This window comes from Oncorhynchus kisutch, linkage group LG24 (assembly GCF_002021735.2).
Source record: "Oncorhynchus kisutch isolate 150728-3 linkage group LG24, Okis_V2, whole genome shotgun sequence".
Taxonomy (NCBI): Eukaryota; Metazoa; Chordata; class Actinopteri; order Salmoniformes; family Salmonidae; genus Oncorhynchus; species Oncorhynchus kisutch.
This window is the reverse complement of record NC_034197.2, coordinates 32,238,553-32,260,625: the sequence shown is the minus strand read 5'-3', so window position 1 is coordinate 32,260,625 and position 22,073 is coordinate 32,238,553. Positions and strand designations below refer to the sequence as shown.

Genomic DNA, 22,073 nt, shown 5'->3' with positions numbered 1-22,073 from the left:
CCCCTCTCTCTCTCCCTCTCTCTACCCCCCGCCCTCTCTCTCTCTCTCTCTCTCTCTCTCCCTCTCCTACCCCCCCCTCTCCTCTCTCCCTCTCTCTACCCCCCCCTCTCTCTCTCCTCTCTACCCCGCCTCTCTCTCCCTCTCTCTCCTCTCCTCTCCCTCTCCTCTACCCCCCCCTCTCTCTCCCTCTCTCTACCCCCCGCCCTCTCTCTACCGCCTCTCTCTTTCTCTCTCTCTCTCTCTCTCTCTCTCTCTCTCTCTCTCTCTCTCTCTCTCTCTCTCCCTCTCGCTACCCCCCCCTCTCTCACTACCCCTCTCTCTTGCTCTCTCGCTCTCTGCTAACATCCATAGGCATGAGTACCCTCTCTGAAACAAAGTGTTCCCAATTGTACTTGTTATGAAAACATTTTTCAATTGGTATTTGGCACAATGTGGGTCTTCTGCTTTTGAGGTTATTTCTGGGCAGTAATGCTAGATACAGAAAATCATGCTTTTAAGAGTTTTTGATGATAACTCGGATTTGTGTATTTATTTGTGTCTATGTAAGTTCACTGAGAACACATTATAATTTATAGCAAATACCTTGGGAAATTTGTCAGAGAGAGAGTTTGAATGTTGTCTATGGCTAAGAATGGCTGTGGTTTCAGTCAGGAACACTGTGTGCAAGTGACGCGTTTCATACGTCGTTCTTCCTTGTTCATGTCTCTGGTCTTTTGAATGGGCTTGAGGATTATATAATACAATTCATGAAAACGTGGTCAAATAAGATATGGTGCATTCAGAATGTATTCAGACCCCTTGACCTTTTCTATATTTTGTTACATTACAGCCTTATTCTTAAGTTGATGAAGTTGTTTTTTCCCCTCATCAATCTACACACAATACCCCATAATGTCAAAGCGAATTTATACAAAAAATAATACATATTTACATAATTTCGAACCCTTTGCTATGAGACTCGAAATTAAGCTCAGGTGCATCCTGTTTCCATAGATAGTCCTTGAAATATTTCTACAACTTGATTGGACACACACCTGTGGTAAATTCAACTGATTGGACACACACCTGTGGTAAATTCAACTGATTGGACACACACCTGTCAATATAAATCAAATCGAATGTATTTATATAGCCCTTCGTACATCATATAAGGTCTCACAGTTGACAGTGCAGGTCAGAGCAAAAACCAAGCCACGAGGTCCAAGGAATTGTCCTTAGAGGTCTAAGATAGGATTGTGTTGAGGCACAGATCTGGGGAAGGGTACCAAAACAATTCTGCAGCATTGAAGGTCCCCTGGAACACAGTGGCCTCCATCATGCTTAAATGGAAGAAGTTTGTTACCACCAAGACTCTTCCTAGAGCTGGATGCCCGGCCAAACTGAGCAATCGGGGGAGAAGGGCCTTGTTCATGGAGGTGACCAAGAACCTGATGGTCACACTGACAGAGTTCCTCTGTGGAGATAGGAGAACCTTCCAGAAGGACAACAATCTCTACAGCACTCCACCAATCAGGCCTTTACGGTAGAGTGGCCAAAACGGAAGCCACTACTCAGTAAAAGCCAAATGACAGCCCACTTGGAGTTTGCCAAAAGGCACCTAAAGAACTCTCAGACCATGAGAAACAAGATTCTCTGGTTTGATGAAACCAAGATTGAGCTCTTTGGCCTGAATGCTAAGCATCACATCTGGAGGAAACCTGGCACCATCCCTACGATGAAGCATGGTGGTAGTCTGGATCGAGGGAAAGATGATCGGAGCATAGGACAAAGAGATCCTTGATGAAAACCTGATCGAACATCTCTGGAGAGACCTGAAAATAGATGTGCAGTGATGCTCCCCATTCAACTTGACAGAGCTTGAGAGGATCTGCAGAGAAGAATGGGAGAAACTCCCCAAATACAGGTGTGCCAAGCTTGTAGCATCATACCCAAGAAGACTCGAGGTTGTAATCGCTGCCAAAGGTGCTTCAACAAAGTACTGAGTAAAGAGTCTGAATACTTATGTAAATGTGACATTCACATTTTTTACTTTTAATACATTTGCAAATTTAAAAAACTGTTTTTGCTTTGTCATTATGGGGTATTGTGTGTAGATTGATGAGGGGGGAAAAAACAATTTAATTCATTTTAGAATAACACTTAAGCCAAACCGGCTGCGCGCGTGAACCATCGTGCGCCATCGTACGCTATCATGCATAAATGTATTTTGTCCCCCCGCGATCACGACACGCAGGTTAAAATATCAAAACAAACTCTGAACCAATGACATTCATTTAGGGACAGGTCGAAAAGCATAAAACATTTATGGCAATTTAGCTAGTTAATGTGCACTTGCTAGCTAATTTATCCCATTTAGCTAACTTGCTGTTGCTAGCGAATTTGTCCTGGGATATAAACATTGAGTTGTTATTTTACCTGAAATGCACAAGGTCCTCCACTCCGACAATAAATCCACACATAAAACGGCCAACCGAATAGTTTCAAGTCATCTCTCCTCCTTCCAGGATTTTTCATCTTTGAACTTATATGGTGATTGGCATCTAAACTTTCATAGTATTACTACACCGACCGGCAACACAGTTCGTCATTCAATCACCCACGTGGGTATAACCAATGAGGAGATGGCACGTGGGTACCTGCTTCTATAAACCAATGAGGAGATGGCACGTGGGTACCTGCTTCTATAAACCAATGAGGAGATGGCACGTGGGTACCTGCTTCTATAAACCAATGAGGAGAAGGCACGTGGGTACCTGCTTCTATAAACCAATGAGGAGATGGGATGTGGGTACCTGCTTCTATAAACCAATGAGGAGATGGGAGAGGCAGGACTTCCAGTGCGATCTGCGTCAGAAATAGAAAGGAGTTCTATTTTAGCCCTTGGCATCGCAGACGCTTGTTGGCGCGCATGAGCAGTGTGGGTGCGATAATTGAATAACATGGATTTCTAAAAAAGAATTGCAACATGTCTGGTCTGGTCAGCATGTAAGGCTGTAATGTAACAAAATGTGGAAAAAGTCAAGGGGCCTGAACACTTTCCAAATCCACCTTATATCAATAAATTATATCAAATGCCTTTCATGAAGTTTTTGCGCAGAAGTCTGTTGCACTATGTTTTTTTTGCCATTGAAGACCATTCAAAAAGCCTACATAAGTTCAAACCTACAAGACTACTTGCCGCGTCAATTGCATAGTCTATTCACTGAAACAGAAAGCTGTAGACAAAACAATCTAAGTCTTTATTAAGTTGACTTCTCCTTTTCCTGTGTTCTGTGTTCATCTGTGTTCATCCAGGTTGTGTGTTGTAGTCTGTATTCAATATTGGAGCTCTCTATGGCCTGAATAATTTGTGTTTGTGTAGCTTTCCTGTGTCTGACCCCTGTCCATTGACCCCTAACCCCTGACCTCTCATGTGTTGTCCATCTCTCAGTGAACACAGGGAGCACTCTGAGAAGAAGCACAGAGACAAGGAGAAGGAGAGGGTGAAGCACAGCGACGGGAGTGTCGACAGGCACAGGGAGAAACAGAAGGAGAAAGACAAAGAGAAGAGAAGAGAGGAAAAGGTTTGTTTTCTCCGTGTAGACCAGGGATATTCAACTCTTACCCTATGAGGTCCGGAGCCTCCTGCTTTTCTGTTCTACCTGATAATTAATTACGCCCACCTGGTGTCCCAGGTCTAAATATGTTTGTGATTAGAGGGGAACAATGAAAACATGCAGTGGAACTGGCTTTGAGGTCCGTAGTTGAGTTTGAGAGGTATAGAGGGTCTATCAGAAAAGGTACATCTCAGATGTTACAGTGACTCTACTAGTAGACTACAATTCCCAGCCAGTTTGTCTGTTTCTCGTAGGTCAAATCCTCCCATGTTGAAGGCAAGCCCAAGAAGGAGAAAGAAAACGGTCATGCGAGGTAAATGGGAATATAGAATTGACTGTTCTATTTTATTTTTCATTGTAACTACAAGCAGTAGTGTAAACAACTATGGGTGTAGAAGGCAGATACTGTAGATTTTAAGAATATCTATGGGATTGCACCTTTAACACTGTAATGTGTCCTACAGGGAGATGTGGAACAGCCCCAGCCCTCCTGCCATTAAGAGTGAACCAGAGGAGGACAATGGCTTGTACCCCTCTCCCAAACACAACAAGACTCTGAAGAGAGAGAGAGATGAGGAGGAGTGAGTATCCACAATGTTCTAATGCTTCTTAATAAATCTTGGTGCAGTATGCCAAGGTTTGTTAGCCATGCCTGTTGCGCCAATCAGAAAGACAAACAGATTAGAAACAAGTACAAAAACACTAACATTTATGTGTGAATACTCACACATAAGTAGTACGTACGCCTCATATAAATAGTTAATTCATGCATTTTTTAAATGAAAGTGATCCAATTAAACCTAGGTACATTTTTTTTCATGTTTCATCTGATGGTTGTATTTTGTTCAGATTTGAATACAAGCCCAAAAAGATCAAGACAGAGAATGGCAAGAAGGCAAAGAAGAGAAAACAGGAATATGAAGATGAGGAGGAGGAAGAGGTGAGTTGAGGTTCTCAGCTGAAATTGGTCACTCTTCCCTCACCCTTGTTCACACTCGTTTTTGTCTCGTTCAGGACATAAAACCCAAGAAGAAGACAAAAGACAAGAAAGCAGGAGCGGATGGCAAGAAAGCCAAGAAGGAAACAGAGGAGAAGTGGAAATGGTGAGATGTTTGGGAGGATTGGTTGATTCCTACAGATACAATCACTAAATGGTGAGATGTTTGGGAGGATTGGTTGATTCCTACAGATACAATCATTAAATGGTGAGATGTTTGGGAGGATTGGTTGATTCCTACAGATACAATCACTAAATTGTGAGATGTTTGGGAGGATTGGTTGATTCCTACAGATACAATCACTAAATGGTGAGATGTTTGGGAGGATTGGTTGATTCCTACAGATACAATCACTAAATGGTGAGATGTTTGGGAGGATTGGTTGATTCCTACAGATACAATCACTAAATGGTGAGATGTTTGGGAGGATTGGTTGATTCCTACAGATACAATCACTAACTGGTGAGATGTTTGGGAGGATTGGTTGATTCCTACAGATACAATCACTAAATGGTGAGATGTTTGGGAGGATTGGTTGATTCCTACAGATACAATCACTAAATGGTGAGATGTTTGGGAGGATTGGTTGATTCCTACAGATACAATCACTAAATGGTGAGATGTTTGGGAGGATTGGTTGATTCCTACAGATACAATCACTAAATGGTTGTGGGTACTCTAAAAAAACTAAAATCTACAGTCCTTCTACTCTTTACTTGTTATTTTTCTCATACACATTTTATCATCCATCCATTTTAGGTGGGAGGAGGAGAGATCTACTGATGGCTCCAAATGGAAGTTTCTGGAACACAAGGGACCTGTTCTTGCTCCTCCATATGAACCCCTACCTGGCCATGTCAGGTTTTTCTACGATGGTGAGTGAGTCCATATAGATTCACACTTTATGTTTAGGTGGTTAGATTATATTTTTGATATGATGATATCACCAAGTCTCTCTGAAAGACAAGTCATATTTTATGTGCTCAATCTTTCTATGCCCCCCCCAGGTAAGCTCCTGAGACTAAGTGCCCCAGCAGAGGAGGTGGCTACGTTCTTTGCCAAGATGCTGGACCATGAGTACACAACCAAGGAAATGTTTAGAAAGAACTTCTACAAGGACTGGAGAAAGGTAGGGTCATGGCTGCTCTGTTTCCCCTAGGGGAACGTTCAGACAGATATCAGTTGAGTTATGCCCCATGGAATACTGTGTTATACTCCATTGCACCTACTGTTGGCCGAGCATTTTAAAATTCTGGTACTGCAGAAGACACTTTCTGATCTTAAGTTGGTGCTGAATGCTAACAAAACAAAAGATATGCTCTCGGGTGGTGGATGGCAGGACACTGTGCAGATAGCCCGGTTAGCCAATGTGCGGGAGCACTGGTTGGTCGGCCCAATTGAGGTAGTATGTACATGAATGTATAGTTAAAGTGACTATGCATATATGATAAACAGAGAGTAGCAGCAGCGTAAAAGAGGGGTTGGGGGGCACATAATGCAAATAGTCCGGGTAGCCATTTGATTACCTGTTCAGGGGTCTTATGGCTTGGGGGTAAAAACTGTTGAGAAGCCTTTTTGTCCTAGACTTGGCACTCTGGTATCGCTTGCCATGCGGTAGTAGAGAGAACAGTCTATGACTGGTGTGGCTGGGGTCTTTGACAATTTTTAGGGCCTTTCTCTGACACCGCCTGGTGTAGAGGTCCTGGATGGCAGGCTGCTTAGTCCCAGTGATGTACTAGGCCATACGCACTACCCTCTGTAGTGCCTTGCGGTCGGAGGCCAAGCAATTGCCGTACCAGGCAGTGATGCAACCAGTGAGGATGCTCTCGATGTTGCAGTTGTAGAACCTTTTGAGGGTCTGAGGACCCATGCCAAATCTTTTTAGTTTCCTGGGGGGGAATAGGCTTTGTCGTGCCCTCTTCACAACTGTCTTGGTGTGTTTGGACCATTCTAGACTGTTGTTGATGTGGACACCAAAGAACTTGAAGCTCTCAACCTGCTCCACTACAGCCCCGTTGATGAGAATGGGGGTGTGCTCGGTCCTCCTTTTCCTGTAGTCCACAATCATCTCCTTAGTCTTGGTTACGTTGAGGGAGAGGTTGTTATTCTGGCACCACCCGGCCAGGTCTCTGACCTCCTCCCTATAGGCTGTCTCGTCCTTGTCAGTGATCAGGCCTACCACTGTTGTGTCGTCTGCAAACTTAATGATGGTGTTGGAGTCGTGCCTGGCCATGCAGTTGTGGGTGAACAGGGAGTACAGGAGGGGGCACTGTGGTATTGAACGCTGAGCTGTAGTCAATGAACAGCATTCTCACATAGGTGTTCCTTTTGTCCAGGTGGGAAAGGGCAGTGTGGTATTGAACACTGAGCTGTAGTCAATGAACAGCATTCTCACATAAGTGTTCCTTTTGTCCAAGTGGGAAAGGGCAGGTAACCTTTACCGTTATGTGTATATTGGATTATGGGGTGTTGTTTACATGCATGCTGCAGCGTCCACACTTGGACGCTGTATATCATTGTGCCCTGAGGTTCATTACTGGCTCTGGTTCTAAAACTCACCACTGTTCCTGATATCTAAAAGTAGGTTGGGCCTCTTTGACCACCAGAAGAGAACAGCATTGTATGTTAATTATCTATAAAGCGCTAATGCAAACATTTCCAATTTATCTGACATCTTTGATCTCTTATAGAATGACTCGTTCTAAAACGATGTCAATGAATTACATTACACTTCAGATATGCTGCACCTTACATGTGAAAAACAAACTGTTAGAATGGATGTTCTAGGGCCTCTTGGGTCCTTCAGAAAATTGATTTCTGATCATTTAAATGTTAATTGTGATTGTTTTTCTTAATGCGCATGTTTTTTCTTTGTATTGAAAACAGGGCTCTACTGCAAATGAGACCTTAGTCTCATTTGATTCCCTGTATAAATAAAACTCTATTCTGTCCTTTAACCCCAGGAAATGACATCGGAGGAGAAGTCAAAGATCACAGATATAAACAAGTGTAACTTCACGGAGATGAGCGAGTACTTCAAGGCCCAATCAGAGGCCCGGAAACAGATGTCCAAAGATGAGAAACTGGTGAGGCCCTGAACCAACATGTGCACACGCGCTCGCACACACAGACACACACATACAGTACACATACAGTACACACGTCTACAACTCACACACCCTCCAACGTTCTCCAATGTTATTCCAACGTTTTCCAGAAAATCAAAGAGGAGAATGAGCGTATCCTCCAGGAGTATGGTTTCTGTGTGATGGACAACCATAAGGAGCGAATTGGAAACTTTCGCATCGAGCCTCCCGGTCTGTTCAGGGGGCGTGGGGACCACCCAAAGATGGGCATGCTGAAACGCCGCATCCGCCCCGAAGACATCATTATCAACTGCAGCAAGTGAGTCTCCCCATCTTCATCATCATCAGTTGGAAAGAGGGTGATGAATGAGCATTGCGAGGGATTGTTGGTAGAAAGGTAGCCAAGTGGTTAGAGCGTTGGACTAGTAACCGAAAGGTTGCTACATCAAATCCCAGAGCTGACAAGGCAAAAATCTGTCGTTCTGCCCCTGAACAAGGCAGTTAACCCACAGTTCCTATTGTAAATAAGAATTCGTTCTTAAACTGACTTGCCTAGTTAAATAAAGAAATACAAAAATTAAATGGATCACCAAGTTCATGATAAATGTGAAGTGTTGTGTTCTTACCACAAGAGGTCCCTGTATACCACTATATATTTGAGTGGTAAGCTATTGAGGCCTGCAACAATCACATTGAATTGCTTACCAAGTTGTGCCTGCTCCTGTATGGATTCTATGGGCTTCATGTGTAAGGGTGTGAACCTATGTCTCATGAGAAGAGAACATGTTATTGGGACATTGTGTTTTGTGGGATTTTTATGTTCCTGACATCACACCCTTTTGTTTCTATGGTGACGGGATTTCTTATTGTACGTGTGTGTTTTTATGTAAAAGAGTCCTCCACCCCTCTGCCCCATTGTTATGTTCCTCTGTTCTCTCCCTTATCCCTCCTCTCCCTGCTGTAAGTCTGTCCCCCACTTCTCCCTCCTTCCTCTGTATGCCTCCCTCCCCCCTCTTATCTCCAACTCCATATCTGCCTTGTTGTGATTGCTGCAGCTATTTTTATCCAGGGTAAAAAGTATCTTTGCTTGCTGTCCTGTCCTGTCTCTGTCCTGTCCTGGCTCTGTCCTGTCCTGTCCTGGCTCTGTCCTGTCCTGGCTCTGTCCTGTCCTGGCTCTGTCCTGTCTCTGTCCTGTCTCTGTCCTGTCCTGGCTCTGTCCTGTCTCTGTCCTGTCTCTGTCCTGTCTCTGTCCTGTCCTGGCTCTGTCCTGTCCTGGCTCTGTCCTGTCCTGGCTCTGTCCTGTCTCTGTCCTGTCTCTGTCCTGTCTCTGTCTCTGTCCTGTCCTGGCTCTGTCCTGTCCTGTCTCTGTCCTGTCTCTGTCCTGTCTCTGTCTCTGTCCTGTCCTGGCTCTGTCCTGTCTCTGTCCTGTCTCTGTCCTGTCCTGTCTCTGTCTCTGTCCTGTCCTGGCTCTGTCCTGTCTCTGTCCTGTCCTGGCTCTATCCTGTCTCTGTCCTGTCCTGGCTCTATCCTGTCCTGGCTCTGTCCTGGCTCTGTCCTGTCTCTGTCCTGTCCTGTCCTGGCTCTGTCCTGTCCTGGCTCTGTCCTCTCCTGTCCTGTCTCTGTCCTGTCCTGGCTCTGTCCTGTCCTGGCTCTGTCCTGGCTCTGTCCTGGCTCTGTCCTGTCCTGGCTCTGTCCTGTCCTGGCTCTGTCCTGTCCTGGCTCTGTCCTGTCCTGGCTCTGTCCTGTCTCTGTCCTGGCTCTGTCCTGTCCTGGCTCTGTCCTGTCCTGGCTCTGTCCTGTCCTGGCTCTGTCCTGTCCTTGCTCTGTCCTGGCTCTGTCCTGGCTCTGTCCTGTCCTGGCTCTGTCCTGGCTCTGTCCTGTCCTGGCTCTGTCCTGTCTCTGTCCTGTCTCTGTCCTGTCCTGGCTCTGTCCTGTCCTGGCTCTGTCCTGTCCTTGCTCTGTCCTGGCTCTGTCCTGGCTCTGTCCTGTCCTGTCTCTGTCCTGTCTCTGTCTCTGTCCTGTCCTGGCTCTGTCCTGTCCTGTCTCTGTCCTGTCCTGGCTCTGTCTTGTCCTTGCTCTGTCCTGGCTCTGTCCTGGCTCTGTCCTGGCTCTGTCCTGGCTCTGTCCTGTCCTGGCTCTGTCCTGTCCTTGCTCTGTCCTGGCTCTGTCCTGTCCTGGCTCTGTCCTGGCTCTGTCCTGTCCTGGCTCTGTCCTGGCTCTGTCCTGTCCTGGCTCTGTCCTGGCTCTGTCCTGTCCTGGCTCTGTCCTGGCTCTGTCCTGTCCTTGCTCTGTCCTGGCTCTGTCCTGGCTCTGTCCTGTTCTGTCCTGGCTCTGTCCTGTCCTGGCTCTGTCCTGTCCTTTCCTGTCTCTGTCCTGTCTTTGTCTCTGTCCTGTCCTGGCTCTGTCCTGTCTCTGTCCTGGCTCTGTCCTGTCCTGGCTCTTCTAGTTTCCATGCATGGTTTGTGTTTGTGTGTGTGATGGTCCTAAACATGCCATATGGTTGTTTACGTGTGTGTCAAAGGCCATTTCTCTGTCTGTGTAGCCCCAGGCTCAGTTGTGTGTGTGTGTATGTGTGTGTTCATGTGTGCACGTGTGTGTGTGTGTGTGTGTGTGTGTGTGTGTGCATGCGCTCGCATGTGTGTGTCGCCTCGAGCCCAGTCCAGTGGTGGAAACAATAAAAGGACAAGCTGGCCATCTACCTGCTCAGCTTGGCGTTGTTTTGGTGTGTTTTTCACCCCGGTCCTGTGATAGTTGTACACAGGAGAGGAAATGTCAAAACAGGATCAGCTTTGACTTTAGAACACAATTGAAGCCTTACTCCTTTGAGGAACCTCAGTATACCATTGCGAGGTCTGAAGGCCTCAAGCCCTAAAGGATTTGGGGTGAACCCACGTGGACTAGGCTTACCTCTTAGACCAGCTAAAACACTACATCTCTCAGCCCCTCTTCCCCAAGTTGTCTCACTCAGTCTCTTTGATCCAAGGTATTGCTTTATTCTACTTCAAACCTTCTCTCTGCCCCTCTCCTCTTCTCCTCAGAGACTCCAAGCACCCCAAGCCACCCCAGGGCACACGCTGGAAGGAGGTTCGTCATGACAACAAGGTCACATGGCTGGTGTCGTGGACTGAGAACATCCAGGGTTCTATTAAGTACATCATGCTCAACCCCAGTTCCAGAATCAAGGTAATGACAACCTTAAACCTCCTAACCCTAACAAGTACATTTACTTCAGTTCCAGAATCAAGGTAATGACAACCTTAAACCTCCTAACCCTAACAAGTACATTTACTTCAGCTCCAGAATCAAGGTAACTCTAAGATCTAACTCCTAACTATGACCCTCTCACCCTAACCTCAAATAAAGGAGGTTACTAAAGGAGTCCCTCACTCCCTTATCCTGACCTTATCACTCACCCTAAATCTGATGTAACCTGTCTGTCTGTCTCTGTCCCGTGTCTGTCTCTGTCCCGTCTCTGTCCCGTGTCTGTCTCTGTCACGTGTCTGTTTCTGTCCCCGTGTCTGTCCCGTGTCTGTCTCTGTCACGTGTCTGTCTCTGTCACGTGTCTGTCTCTGTCCCCGTGTCTGTCTCTGTCCCGTCTCTATCCCGTGTCTGTCTCTGTCACGTGTCTGTCTCTGTCACGTGTCTGTCTCTGTCCTGTGTCTGTCTCTGTCCCGTCTCTGTCCCGTGTCTGTCTCTGTTCCGTGTTTGTCTCTGTCCCGTGTCTGTCTCTGTTCTGTCTGCCTCTGTTCCGTGTTTGCCTCTGTTCCGTGTTTGTCTCTGTCCCGTGTCTGTCTCTGTTCTGTCTGCCTCTGTTCCGTGTCTGTCTCTGTTCCGTGTCTGCCTCTGTTCCGTGTCTGCCTCTGTTCCGTGTCTGTCTCTGTCCCGTGTCTGTCTCTGTCCCGTGTCTGTCTCTGTTCCGTGTCTGTCTCTGTTCCGTGTCTGTCTCTGTCCCGTCTCTGTCCCGTGTCTGTCTCTGTCACGTGTCTGTTTCTGTCCCCGTGTCTGTCCCGTGTCTGTCTCTGTCACGTGTCTGTCTCTGTCACGTGTCTGTCTCTGTCCCCGTGTCTGTCTCTGTCCCGTCTCTATCCCGTGTCTGTCTCTGTCACGTGTCTGTCTCTGTCACGTGTCTGTCTCTGTCCTGTGTCTGTCTCTGTCCCGTCTCTGTCCCGTGTCTGTCTCTGTTCCGTGTTTGTCTCTGTCCCGTGTCTGTCTCTGTTCTGTCTGCCTCTGTTCCGTGTTTGCCTCTGTTCCGTGTTTGTCTCTGTCCCGTGTCTGTCTCTGTTCTGTCTGCCTCTGTTCCGTGTCTGTCTCTGTTCCGTGTCTGCCTCTGTTCCGTGTCTGTCTCTGTCCCGTGTCTGTCTCTGTCCCGTGTCTGTCTCTGTTCCGTGTCTGTCTCTGTTCCGTGTCTGTCTCTGTTCTGTCTGCCTCTGTTACGTGTCTGTCTCTGTCCCGTGTCTGTCTCTGTCCCGTGTCTGTCTCTGTCCCGTCTCTGTTCCGTGTCTGCCTCTGTTCCGTGTCTGTCTCTGTCCCGTGTCTGTCTCTGTCCCGTGTCTGTCTCTGTCCCGTGTCTGTCTCTGTTCCGTGTCTGCCTCTGTCCCATGTCTGTCTCTGTCCCGTGTCTGTCTCTGTTCTGTGTCTGTCTCTGTTCCGTGTCTGCCTCTGTTCCGTGTCTGCTTCTGTTCCGTGTCTGTCTCTGTTCCGTGTCTGCCTCTGTTCCGTGTCTGTCTCTGTCCCGTGTCTGCCTCTGTTCCGTGTCTGCCTCTGTTCTGTCTAACTCTGTTCCGTGTCTGTCTCTGTTCCGTGTCTGTCTCTGTCCCGTGTCTGTTCCGTGTCTGCCTCTGTTCCGTGTCTGCCTCTGTTCCGTGTCTGTCTCTGTCCCGTGTCTGTTCCGTGTCTGCCTCTGTTCCGTGTCTGCCTCTGTTCCGTGTCTGTCTCTGTCCCGTGTCTGTCTCTGTTCCGTGTCTGTCTCTGTCCCGTGTCTGTTCCGTGTCTGCCTCTGTTCCGTGTCTGCCTCTGTTCCGTGTCTGTCTCTGTCCCGTGTCTGTTCCGTGTCTGCCTCTGTTCCGTGTCTGCCTCTGTTCCGTGTCTGTCTCTGTCCCGTCTCTGTTCCGTGTCTGCCTCTGTTCCGTGTCTGTCTCTGTTCCGTGTCTGTCTCTGTCCCGTGTCTGTCTCTGTCCCGTGTCTGTCTCTGTTCTGTCTGCCTCTGTTCTGTCTGCCTCTGTTCCGTGTCTGTCTCTGTTCTGTGTCTGTCTCTGTCCCGTCTCTGTTCCGTGTCTGCCTCTGTTCCGTGTCTGCCTCTGTTCCGTGTCTGTCTCTGTCCCGTGTCTGTCTCTGTCCCGTGTCTGTCTCTGTCCCGTGTCTGTCTCTGTTCCGTGTCTGCCTCTGTCCCGTGTCTGTCTCTGTCCCGTGTCTGTCTCTGTTCTGTGTCTGTCTCTGTTCTGTGTCTGCCTCTGTTCCGTGTCTGCTTCTGTTCCGTGTCTGTCTCTGTTCCGTGTCTGCCTCTGTTCCGTGTCTGTCTCTGTCCCGTGTCTGCCTCTGTTCCGTGTCTGCCTCTGTTCTGTCTAACTCTGTTCCGTGTCTGTCTCTGTTCCGTGTCTGTCTCTGTCCCGTGTCTGTTCCGTGTCTGCCTCTGTTCCGTGTCTGTCTCTGTCCCGTGTCTGTTCCGTGTCTGCCTCTGTTCCGTGTCTGTCTCTGTCCCGTGTCTGTTCCGTGTCTGCCTCTGTCCCGTGTCTGTCTCTGTCCCGTGTCTGTCTCTGTTCTGTGTCTGTCTGTTCCGTGTCTGCCTCTGTTCCGTGTCTGCTTCTGTTCCGTGTCTGTCTCTGTTCCGTGTCTGCCTCTGTTCCGTGTCTGTCTCTGTCCCGTGTCTGCCTCTGTTCCGTGTCTGCCTCTGTTCTGTCTAACTCTGTTCCGTGTCTGTCTCTGTTCCGTGTCTGTCTCTGTCCCGTGTCTGCCTCTGTTCCGTGTCTGTCTCTGTCCCGTGTCTGTTCCGTGTCTGCCTCTGTTCCGTGTCTGCCTCTGTTCCGTGTCTGTCTCTGTCCCGTCTCTGTTCCGTGTCTGCCTCTGTTCCGTGTCTGTCTCTGTTTCGTGTCTGTCTCTGTCCCGTGTCTGCCTCTGTTCCGTGTCTGTCTCTGTCCCGTGTCTGTCTCTGTCCCGTGTCTGCCTGTGTGTAGGGCGAGAAGGACTGGCAGAAGTATGAGACGGCCCGGAGGCTGAAGAAGTGTGTGGAGCGCCTGAGGGCCCAGTACAGAGAGGACTGGAAGTCTAAAGAGATGAGGGTCAGACAGAGAGCTGTGGCTCTCTACTTCATAGACAAGGTGAGGGGAAAAACACGTTACAGTACATCTATTAGCTGTGACTGGATTGTTGAGCAAGGTTCTGCTTTCACCACTCCAAGCCTTTTCGATTGAGGTTGGATACCTAAATTCTTGAGGATGCTCAAACACAACCTCTGCCCTCCATCCTGTGTGTCCTATAGCTGGCCTTGAGGGCGGGGAATGAGAAGGAGGAGGGGGAGACGGCTGATACGGTTGGCTGCTGCTCCCTGAGGGTGGAACACATCAAGCTGTACCCCAAGATGGACGACCAGGAGTACGTGGTGGAGTTTGACTTCCTAGGAAAAGACTCCATCAGATACTACAACAAGATGCCTGTGGAGAAGAGGGTGAGGAGAGGAGGGAGGAGTGGAGGAGAGAGGGGACAGACGGAGAACAGAGGAGGGGGGAAGAGAGAATAGGATATTGATTAAGAATTAAAGGGATGTTTAAGATGTCATCCCTTCCATTTGATTGGGTGGTCTAGTCTGTGTTGGACGAGCGTTTAACAGATGTCTGGAGCGTGTGTTAGTCATGCTCTAATGATCTGCCTGTGTGCGCACACCTGTCTGTGTGTGTGTGTGTGTGTGTGTATGTGTGTGTTTGGACACACATTGCTCGGAGGATGTTTGTACAGACAGGTGAGCCAGGCCTAAAGTGCTTTCCGTCAGCTCTGCCTCTGGGGGAGGTCTGCTTCCTGCTATTACTGGCATACACACACACACACACACACACACACACACACACAACCTGCTCGATGACGGCACCCTCATCTGGCAGGAAGCAGACATTACAACTAAGAGAATAACTAGATCACCAGCCTGGTCAGGGTTATTTATCTAAACCTAAAGGTGAAATGTACTAGAATACTGGTGTATTTTATAAGGAATAAGACATGTCAAGACTCTTAAATGAACCTGTGTATTCTATCTCAGGTGTTTAAGAACCTGCAGCTGTTCTTGGAGAATAAGCAGCCCGAGGATGACCTCTTCGACAGACTCAATGTAAGAGAGACAACCTATGGTCTTAATACTGGGTGAATGAAGGCACTGAGAGCTAATAGTCAAATATAAAACAGATCTTACATCAGTGTCTCGAATGTGCTCTCCCTCTCTCCCTCTCTCCTCTCTCCCCATCTCCTATAAACTCACCTCTCCCTCTCTCCCCATCTCCTCTAAACTCACCTCTCCCTCTCTCCCCATCTCCTCTAAACTCACCTCTCCCTCTCTCCCCATCTCCTCTAAACTCACCTCTCCCTCTCTCCCCATCTCCTCTAAACTCACCTCTCCCTCTCTCCCCATCTCCTCTAAACTCACCTCTCCCTCTCTCCCCATCTCCTCTAAACTCACCTCTCCCTCTCTCCCCATCTCCTCTAAACTCACCTCTCCCTATCTCCCCATCTCCTCTAAACTCACCTCTCCCTCTCTCCCCATCTCCTCTAAACTCCCTCTCCCTCTCTCCCCATCTCCTCTAAACTCACCTCTCCCCCTCTCCCCATCTCCTCTAAACTCACCCCCTCTCCCTCTCTCCCCCATCTCCTCTAAACTCACCGCTCTCTCCCTCTCTCCCCATCTCCTCTAAACTCGCCACTCTCCCTCTCTCCCCCATCTCCTCTAAACTCACCTCTCCCTCTCTCCCCATCTCCTCTAAAACTCACCTCTCCCTCTCTCCCCATCTCCTCTAAACTCACCTCCCTCCCTCTCTCCCCATCTCCTCTAAACTCACCTCCCTCCCTCTCTCCCCATCTCCTCTAAACTCACCTCTCCCTCTCTCCCCATCTCCTCTAAACTCACCTCTCCCTCTCTCCCCATCTCCTCTAAACTCACCTCCCTCTCTCCCCCATCTCCCCTAAACTCACCACTCTCTCCCTCTCTCCCCCATCGCCCCTAAACTCACCGCTCTCTCTCCCTCTCTCCCCATCTCCTCTAAACTCACCACTCTCTCCCTCTCTCCCCATCTCCTCTAAACTCACCGCTCTCTCCCTCTCTCCCCCATCTCCTCTAAACTCACCTCTCCCTCTCTCACCATCTCCTCTAAAATTCACCTCTCCCTCTCTCCCCATCTCCCCTAAACTCACCGCCCTCTCCCTCTCTCCTCCCCATCTCCTCTAAACTCACCTCTCTCTCTCTCCCCATCTCCTCTAAACTCACCCCCTCTCCCTCTCATCCCCCATCTCCTCTAAACTCACCTCCCTCCCTCTCTCCCTCATCTCCCCTAAATTCACCTCTCTCCCTCTCTCCCTCTCTCCCCATCTCCTCTAAACTCACCTCTCTCCCTCTCTCCCCATCTCCTCTAAACTCACCCCTCTCTCCCTCTCTCCCCATCTCCTCTAAACTCACCCCTCTCTCCCTCTCTCCCCATCTCCTCTAAACTCACCTCCCTCCCTCTCTCCCCATCTCCCCTAAACTCACCGCCCTCTCCCTCTCTCCCCATCTCCCCTAAACTCACCTCTCCCTCTCTCCCCATCTCCCCTAAACTCACCTCTCCCTCTCTCTCCATCATCTCCCCTAAACTCACCTCTCTCTCTCTCTCCATCGTCTCCCCTAAACTCACCCCTCTCTCTCTCCATCATCTCCCCTAAACTCACCCCTCTCTCTCCATCATCTCCCCTAAACTCACCCCTCTCTCTCTCCCTCATCTCCCCTAAACTCACCTCTCTCTCTCTCCATCATCTCCCCTAAACTCACCTCTCGCTCTTTCCATCATCTCCCCTAAACTCACCCCTCTCTCTCCATCATCTCCCCTAAACTCACCCCTCTCTCTCCCTCATCTCCCCTAAACTCACCTCTCTCTCTCCCTCATCTCCCCTAAACTCACCTCTCTCTCTCCCTCATCTCCCCTAAACTCACCTCTCTCTCTCTCCATCATCTCCCCTAAACTCACCTGTCTCTCTCTCCATCATCTCCCCTAAACTCACCTCTCTCTCTTTCCATCATCTCCCCTAAACTCACCCCTCTCTCTCCATCATCTCCCCTAAACTCACCTCTCTCTCTCTCCCACATCTCCCCTAAACTCACCTCTCTCTCTCCCTCATCTCCCCTAAACTCACCTCTCTCTCCCTCATCTCCCCTAAACTCACCTCTCTCTCTCCCTCATCTCCCCTAAACTCACACCTCTCTCTCTCCCTCATCTCCCCTAAACTCACCCCTCTCTCTCTCCATCATCTCCCCTAAACTCACTCCTCTCTCTCCATCATCTCCCCTAAACTCACCCCTCTCTCCCTCATCTCCCCTAAACTCACCCCTCTCTCTCTCCATCATCTCCCCTAAACTCACCCCTCTCTCTCTCCATCATCTCCCCTAAACTCACCTCTCTCTCTCCCTCATCTCCCCTAAACTCACCCCTCTCTCTCTCCATCATCTCCCCTAAACTCACCCCTCTCTCTCCCTCATCTCCCCTAAACTCACCTCTCTCTCTCCCTCATCTCCCCTAAACTCACCTCTCTCTCTCCCTCATCTCCCCTAAACTCACCTCTCTCTCTCCCTTATCTCCCCTAAACTCACCCCTCTCTCTCTCTCCATCATCTCCCCTAAACTCACCCCTCTCTCTCATCTCCCCTAAACTCACCCCTCTCTCTCTCCCTCATCTCCCCTAAACTCACCTGTCTCTCTCCATCATCTCCCCTAAACTCACCCCTCTCTCTCTCCATCATCTCCCCTAAACTCACTCCTCTCTCTCTCCATCATCTCCCCTAAACTCACCCCTCTCTCTCCCTCATCTCCCCTAAACTCACCCCTCTCTCCCTCATCTCCCCTAAACTCACCCCTCTCTCTCTCCATCATCTCCCCTAAACTCACCCCTCTCTCTCTCCATCATCTCCCCTAAACTCACCTCTCTCTCTCCCTCATCTCCCCTAAACTCACCTCTCTCTCTCCCTTATCTCCCCTAAACTCACCCCTCTCTCTCTCCATCATCTCCCCTAAACTCACCTCTCTCTCTCCCTCATCTCCCCTAAACTCACCTCTCTCTCTCCCTTATCTCCCCTAAACTCATCCCTCTCTCTCTCCATCATCTCCCCTAAACTCACCTCTCTCTCTCCCTCATCTCCCCTAAACTCACCTCTCTCTCTCCCTTATCTCCCCTAAACTCACCCCTCTCTCTCTCCATCATCTCCCCTAAACTCACCCCTCTCTCTCATCTCCCCTAAACTCACCCCTCTCTCTCTCCATCATCTCCCCTAAACTCACCCCTCTCTCTCATCTCCCCTAAACTCACCTGTCTCTCTCCATCATCTCCCCTAAACTCACCCCTCTCTCTCTCCATCATCTCCCCTAAACTCACCTCTCTCTCTCCCCCATCTCCCCTAAACTCACCCCTCTCTCTCTCCCTCATCTCCCCTAAACTCACCCCTCTCTCTCTCCCTCATCTCCCCTAAACTCACCCCTCTCTCTCTCCCTCATCTCCCCTAAACTCACCCCTCTCTCTCTCCCTCATCTCCCCTAAACTCACCCCTCTCTCTCTCCCTCATCTCCCCTAAATTCACCCCTCTCTCTCTCCCTCATCTCCCCTAAACTCACCCCTCTCTCTCTCCCTCATCTCCCCTAAACTCACCCCTCTCTCTCTCCCTCATCTCCCCTAAATTCACCCCTCTCTCTCTCCCTCATCTCCCCTAAATTCACCCCTCTCTCTCTCCCTCATCTCCCCTAAATTCACCCCTCTCTCTCTCCCTCATCTCCCCTAAATTCACCCCTCTCTCTCTCCCTCATCTCCCCTAAATTCACCCCTCTCTCTCTCCATCATCTCCCCTAAACTCACCTCTCTCTCTCCCTCATCTCCCCTAAACTCACCTCTCTCTCTCCCTTATCTCCCCTAAACTCACCCCTCTCTCTCATCTCCCCTAAACTCACCCCTCTCTCTCTCCCTCATCTCCCCTAAACTCACCTGTCTCTCTCCATCATCTCCCCTAAACTCACCCCTCTCTCTCTCCATCATCTCCCCTAAACTCACCTCTCTCTCTCCCCCATCTCCCCTAAACTCACCCCTCTCTCTCTCCCTCATCTCCCCTAAACTCACCCCTCTCTCTCTCCCTCATCTCCCCTAAACTCACCCCTCTCTCTCTCCCTCATCTCCCCTAAACTCACCCCTCTCTCTCTCCCTCATCTCCCCTAAACTCACCCCTCTCTCTCTCCCTCATCTCCCCTAAATTCACCCCTCTCTCTCTCCCTCATCTCCCCTAAACTCACCCCTCTCTCTCTCCCTCATCTCCCCTAAACTCACCCCTCTCTCTCTCCCTCATCTCCCCTAAATTCACTCCTCTCTCTCTCCCTCATCTCCCCTAAATTCACCCCTCTCTCTCTCCCTCATCTCCCCTAAATTCACCTCTCTTCCCCTGCCTTTATATCTTTCTCTGTTCCTTCTCTTCCTCCTCTTCTCTAGACCTCTATTCTGAATAAGCACCTCCAGGAGTTGATGGACGGGTTGACAGCCAAAGTGTTCCGTACGTACAATGCCTCCATCACCCTGCAGCAGCAGCTCAAAGAGCTCACCAGCCGTGAGTGACAGCACGCAGACAGCCAATCACACACACTGCTCCGATGAGTGACAAGTCCACTAGCCAATAGTGGATGAAGTTGTCTGCCCACTGTTTGCTTCTACTAACCTGATGTCGGGGCAAATGTTATTGTTGCTGTGTTACTAGCTTTAATAAAGATCACATTGGCAGCAGCAAACAGTGAGCAAATAGTTGGTTCAACTTTATGTTGAGGTAGCCTACACAATTTACCAGATATTTCTTTGAAAAGTGCATGGTAAATACTGTATCTGTGTCTGTCTCCAGCGGATGAGAGCATTCCTGCTAAGATCCTGTCCTACAACAGAGCCAACCGGGCTGTGGCTATACTGTGCAACCACCAGAGGGCTGCACCTAAGACCTTTGAGAAGTCCATGCAGAACCTGCAAACCAAGGTAACAGTAGAATAGAATAAGTCTCTATTGTCCACTTGCACTGAAATGTATATTTTTGCTGTCACAGTACCCACATAGTATACACAGTAATGACCGTGTGTGCGTGTGCGTGTGCGTGTGCGTGTGTGTGTGTGTGTGTTTAATGCTCTCAGATAGATGAGAAGCAGAAGCAGCTGTCGGCCACCAGGAAACAGCTGAAGGGGGCAAAGACAGAGCACAAGGCCTCACATGATGACCGGAGTAAAAAGTGAGTACAGCTCTACTGAAACTCCACCAGACTAGGGCCCCATGCCAAGTCAACCCCTAGCTAGCCCCTTCCCCTACGTACTTTGTGCTGCATACAAATGACAATGGACTCACCTTGCCGGCAGATAGGTGGAAGTTTCTACTCATTTCTTACCCCAATCCGATTTGGTAGAACTAGGGATGGATCAATCAGCTAATCAATGACTTGTGTGGTGTCCTCAGGATGGTGGAGGTGAAGAGGAAAGCAGTCCAGAGGACAGAGGAACAGCTGATGAAGCTACAGATGCAGGCCACAGACAGAGAGGAGAACAAGCAGATCGCACTGGGAACCTCCAAACTCAACTACCTGGACCCACGCATCTCTGTGGCATGGTAAATGAAAGACAGACAGACAGGTGACAGACAGACAGGTGACAGACAGACAGATGGGAATGATCACATTACATGGAGTGGATTACATTTTACTTCACAATTATCACAGATACCATGTAGTTAATTTATCTTGTAATTACACGATGAGTAAGTAAGTGATGTTACCAGGTACAAACTGAGGAATATATTTGTTACTAAAGTAGTTACATACGTAAGCCTGTCATACATGTAATGTTTTCATAGGCCGGGGTGGGTGTGTGTCTTGGGTGGGTGGGGGGTAGTGGTGGGGTCGCTAGTGGTCACCAATGGTGACAGAAGGCAGGAAATGCTTGTGCATTGTGGGAAAGCAGAGTGAAGAAGAGAACGAAAGGGTGAGAAGGAAAGTGTGTGTGAGTGAGGAACAATAGGGTTTGTTTGTAGGGCCAGAGAGCGTCCCCTCACAGAGCTCTTCCTCCACATGTAGAGGCAATGTGACGTGGCCTCCCGGGACAAATAGCCAGTTGTGGGAAAAGTACTCAATTCTCATACTTTAAAAGTAAAATATCTTAATAGAAAATGACTCAGCTAAAAGTGAATGTCACCCAGTAAAATACTACTTGAGTACAATTCTAAAAGTATCAGGTTTTAAATGTACCAAAGTACAGTGGTGGAACAAGTATTCAACTTGAAACATGAAACAACTGTGAAAAGTAAAATGCTATACATCAAAGTCCTTATATTAAGCAATTTTATGTTGTATTTTGTACGGATGGACAGTGGAACACTCCATCACAACCACAGTATATATTTCTCTGCCAGATCAGAGATAGTAGGGATGGTTGATAGGTGTGTGAATCGGACCATCATTCTGTCCTGCCTGTGAGCATTTGAACTGTACCTACTTTTTGGTGTCAGGGGAAATGTATGGGAGTAAAAAGTACATATTTTCTTTAGAAATGTTGTTTCTTTAGGAATGAGTAAAAGTAAAAGTTGACTAATATATAATATATGAATAGTAAAGTAAAGTACAGATTCCCCAATAAACGACTTAAGTAGTACTTTAAAGTATTTTTTACATAAGTAAAAACCACTCCAAATAGCCTACTGCTGCTGGATGAGTGGAGGGCCAAGACAGAGGGCCCTCACCCACACACCCTTACATGATCAATAGATGTTTTTATATTATCTTCAATGATAAAAGGAAAAAATATTAAGAAAAAAGACAACTGTCTTTGGACAGTCATTGTCAGAGATTGAGAGTGTGAGGGATTTAAAAACACTGTCCCATACGTTTGTATTGGGACAGTGACAATTTTTTTGTTTGTTTTCGCTCTGGATTTGAAATTACACAATGGCTATGTGGTTAAAGTGCAGACTGACAGCTTTCATTTAAGGGTATTTTCGTTCATTTCGGGTGAACCCTTTGAATTTACAGCACTTTTTGTGCATAGAACCCCCATTTTAGGGGACCAAAAGTATTGGGACAAATTCACTTACAGTGGGGCAAAAAAGTATTTAGTCAGCCACCAATTGTGCAAGTTCTCCAACTTAAAAATATGAGAGATGCCTGTAATTTTCATT

The 22,073-nt window shown here is 48.4% G+C and overlaps 1 protein-coding gene across 1 annotated transcript in view; it reads left to right on the top strand.

Annotated features, from left to right (window-relative positions):
* Positions 1-22,073, top strand: part of top1b (DNA topoisomerase Ib) — a 30,853-nt gene that overhangs the window by 5,336 nt on the left and 3,444 nt on the right. The window contains exons 4-20 of the mRNA XM_020472268.2: positions 3,431-3,563; positions 3,851-3,909; positions 4,061-4,177; positions 4,446-4,536; positions 4,611-4,699; positions 5,354-5,469; positions 5,602-5,723; positions 7,558-7,680; positions 7,812-7,999; positions 10,719-10,863; positions 13,851-13,994; positions 14,156-14,341; positions 14,927-14,995; positions 19,368-19,482; positions 19,768-19,895; positions 20,048-20,142; positions 20,364-20,513. Of these exons, the coding sequence (XP_020327857.1) occupies positions 3,431-3,563; positions 3,851-3,909; positions 4,061-4,177; positions 4,446-4,536; positions 4,611-4,699; positions 5,354-5,469; positions 5,602-5,723; positions 7,558-7,680; positions 7,812-7,999; positions 10,719-10,863; positions 13,851-13,994; positions 14,156-14,341; positions 14,927-14,995; positions 19,368-19,482; positions 19,768-19,895; positions 20,048-20,142; positions 20,364-20,513 (2,070 nt within the window). The remainder of the gene's footprint in view (positions 1-3,430; positions 3,564-3,850; positions 3,910-4,060; positions 4,178-4,445; positions 4,537-4,610; positions 4,700-5,353; positions 5,470-5,601; positions 5,724-7,557; positions 7,681-7,811; positions 8,000-10,718; positions 10,864-13,850; positions 13,995-14,155; positions 14,342-14,926; positions 14,996-19,367; positions 19,483-19,767; positions 19,896-20,047; positions 20,143-20,363; positions 20,514-22,073) is intronic.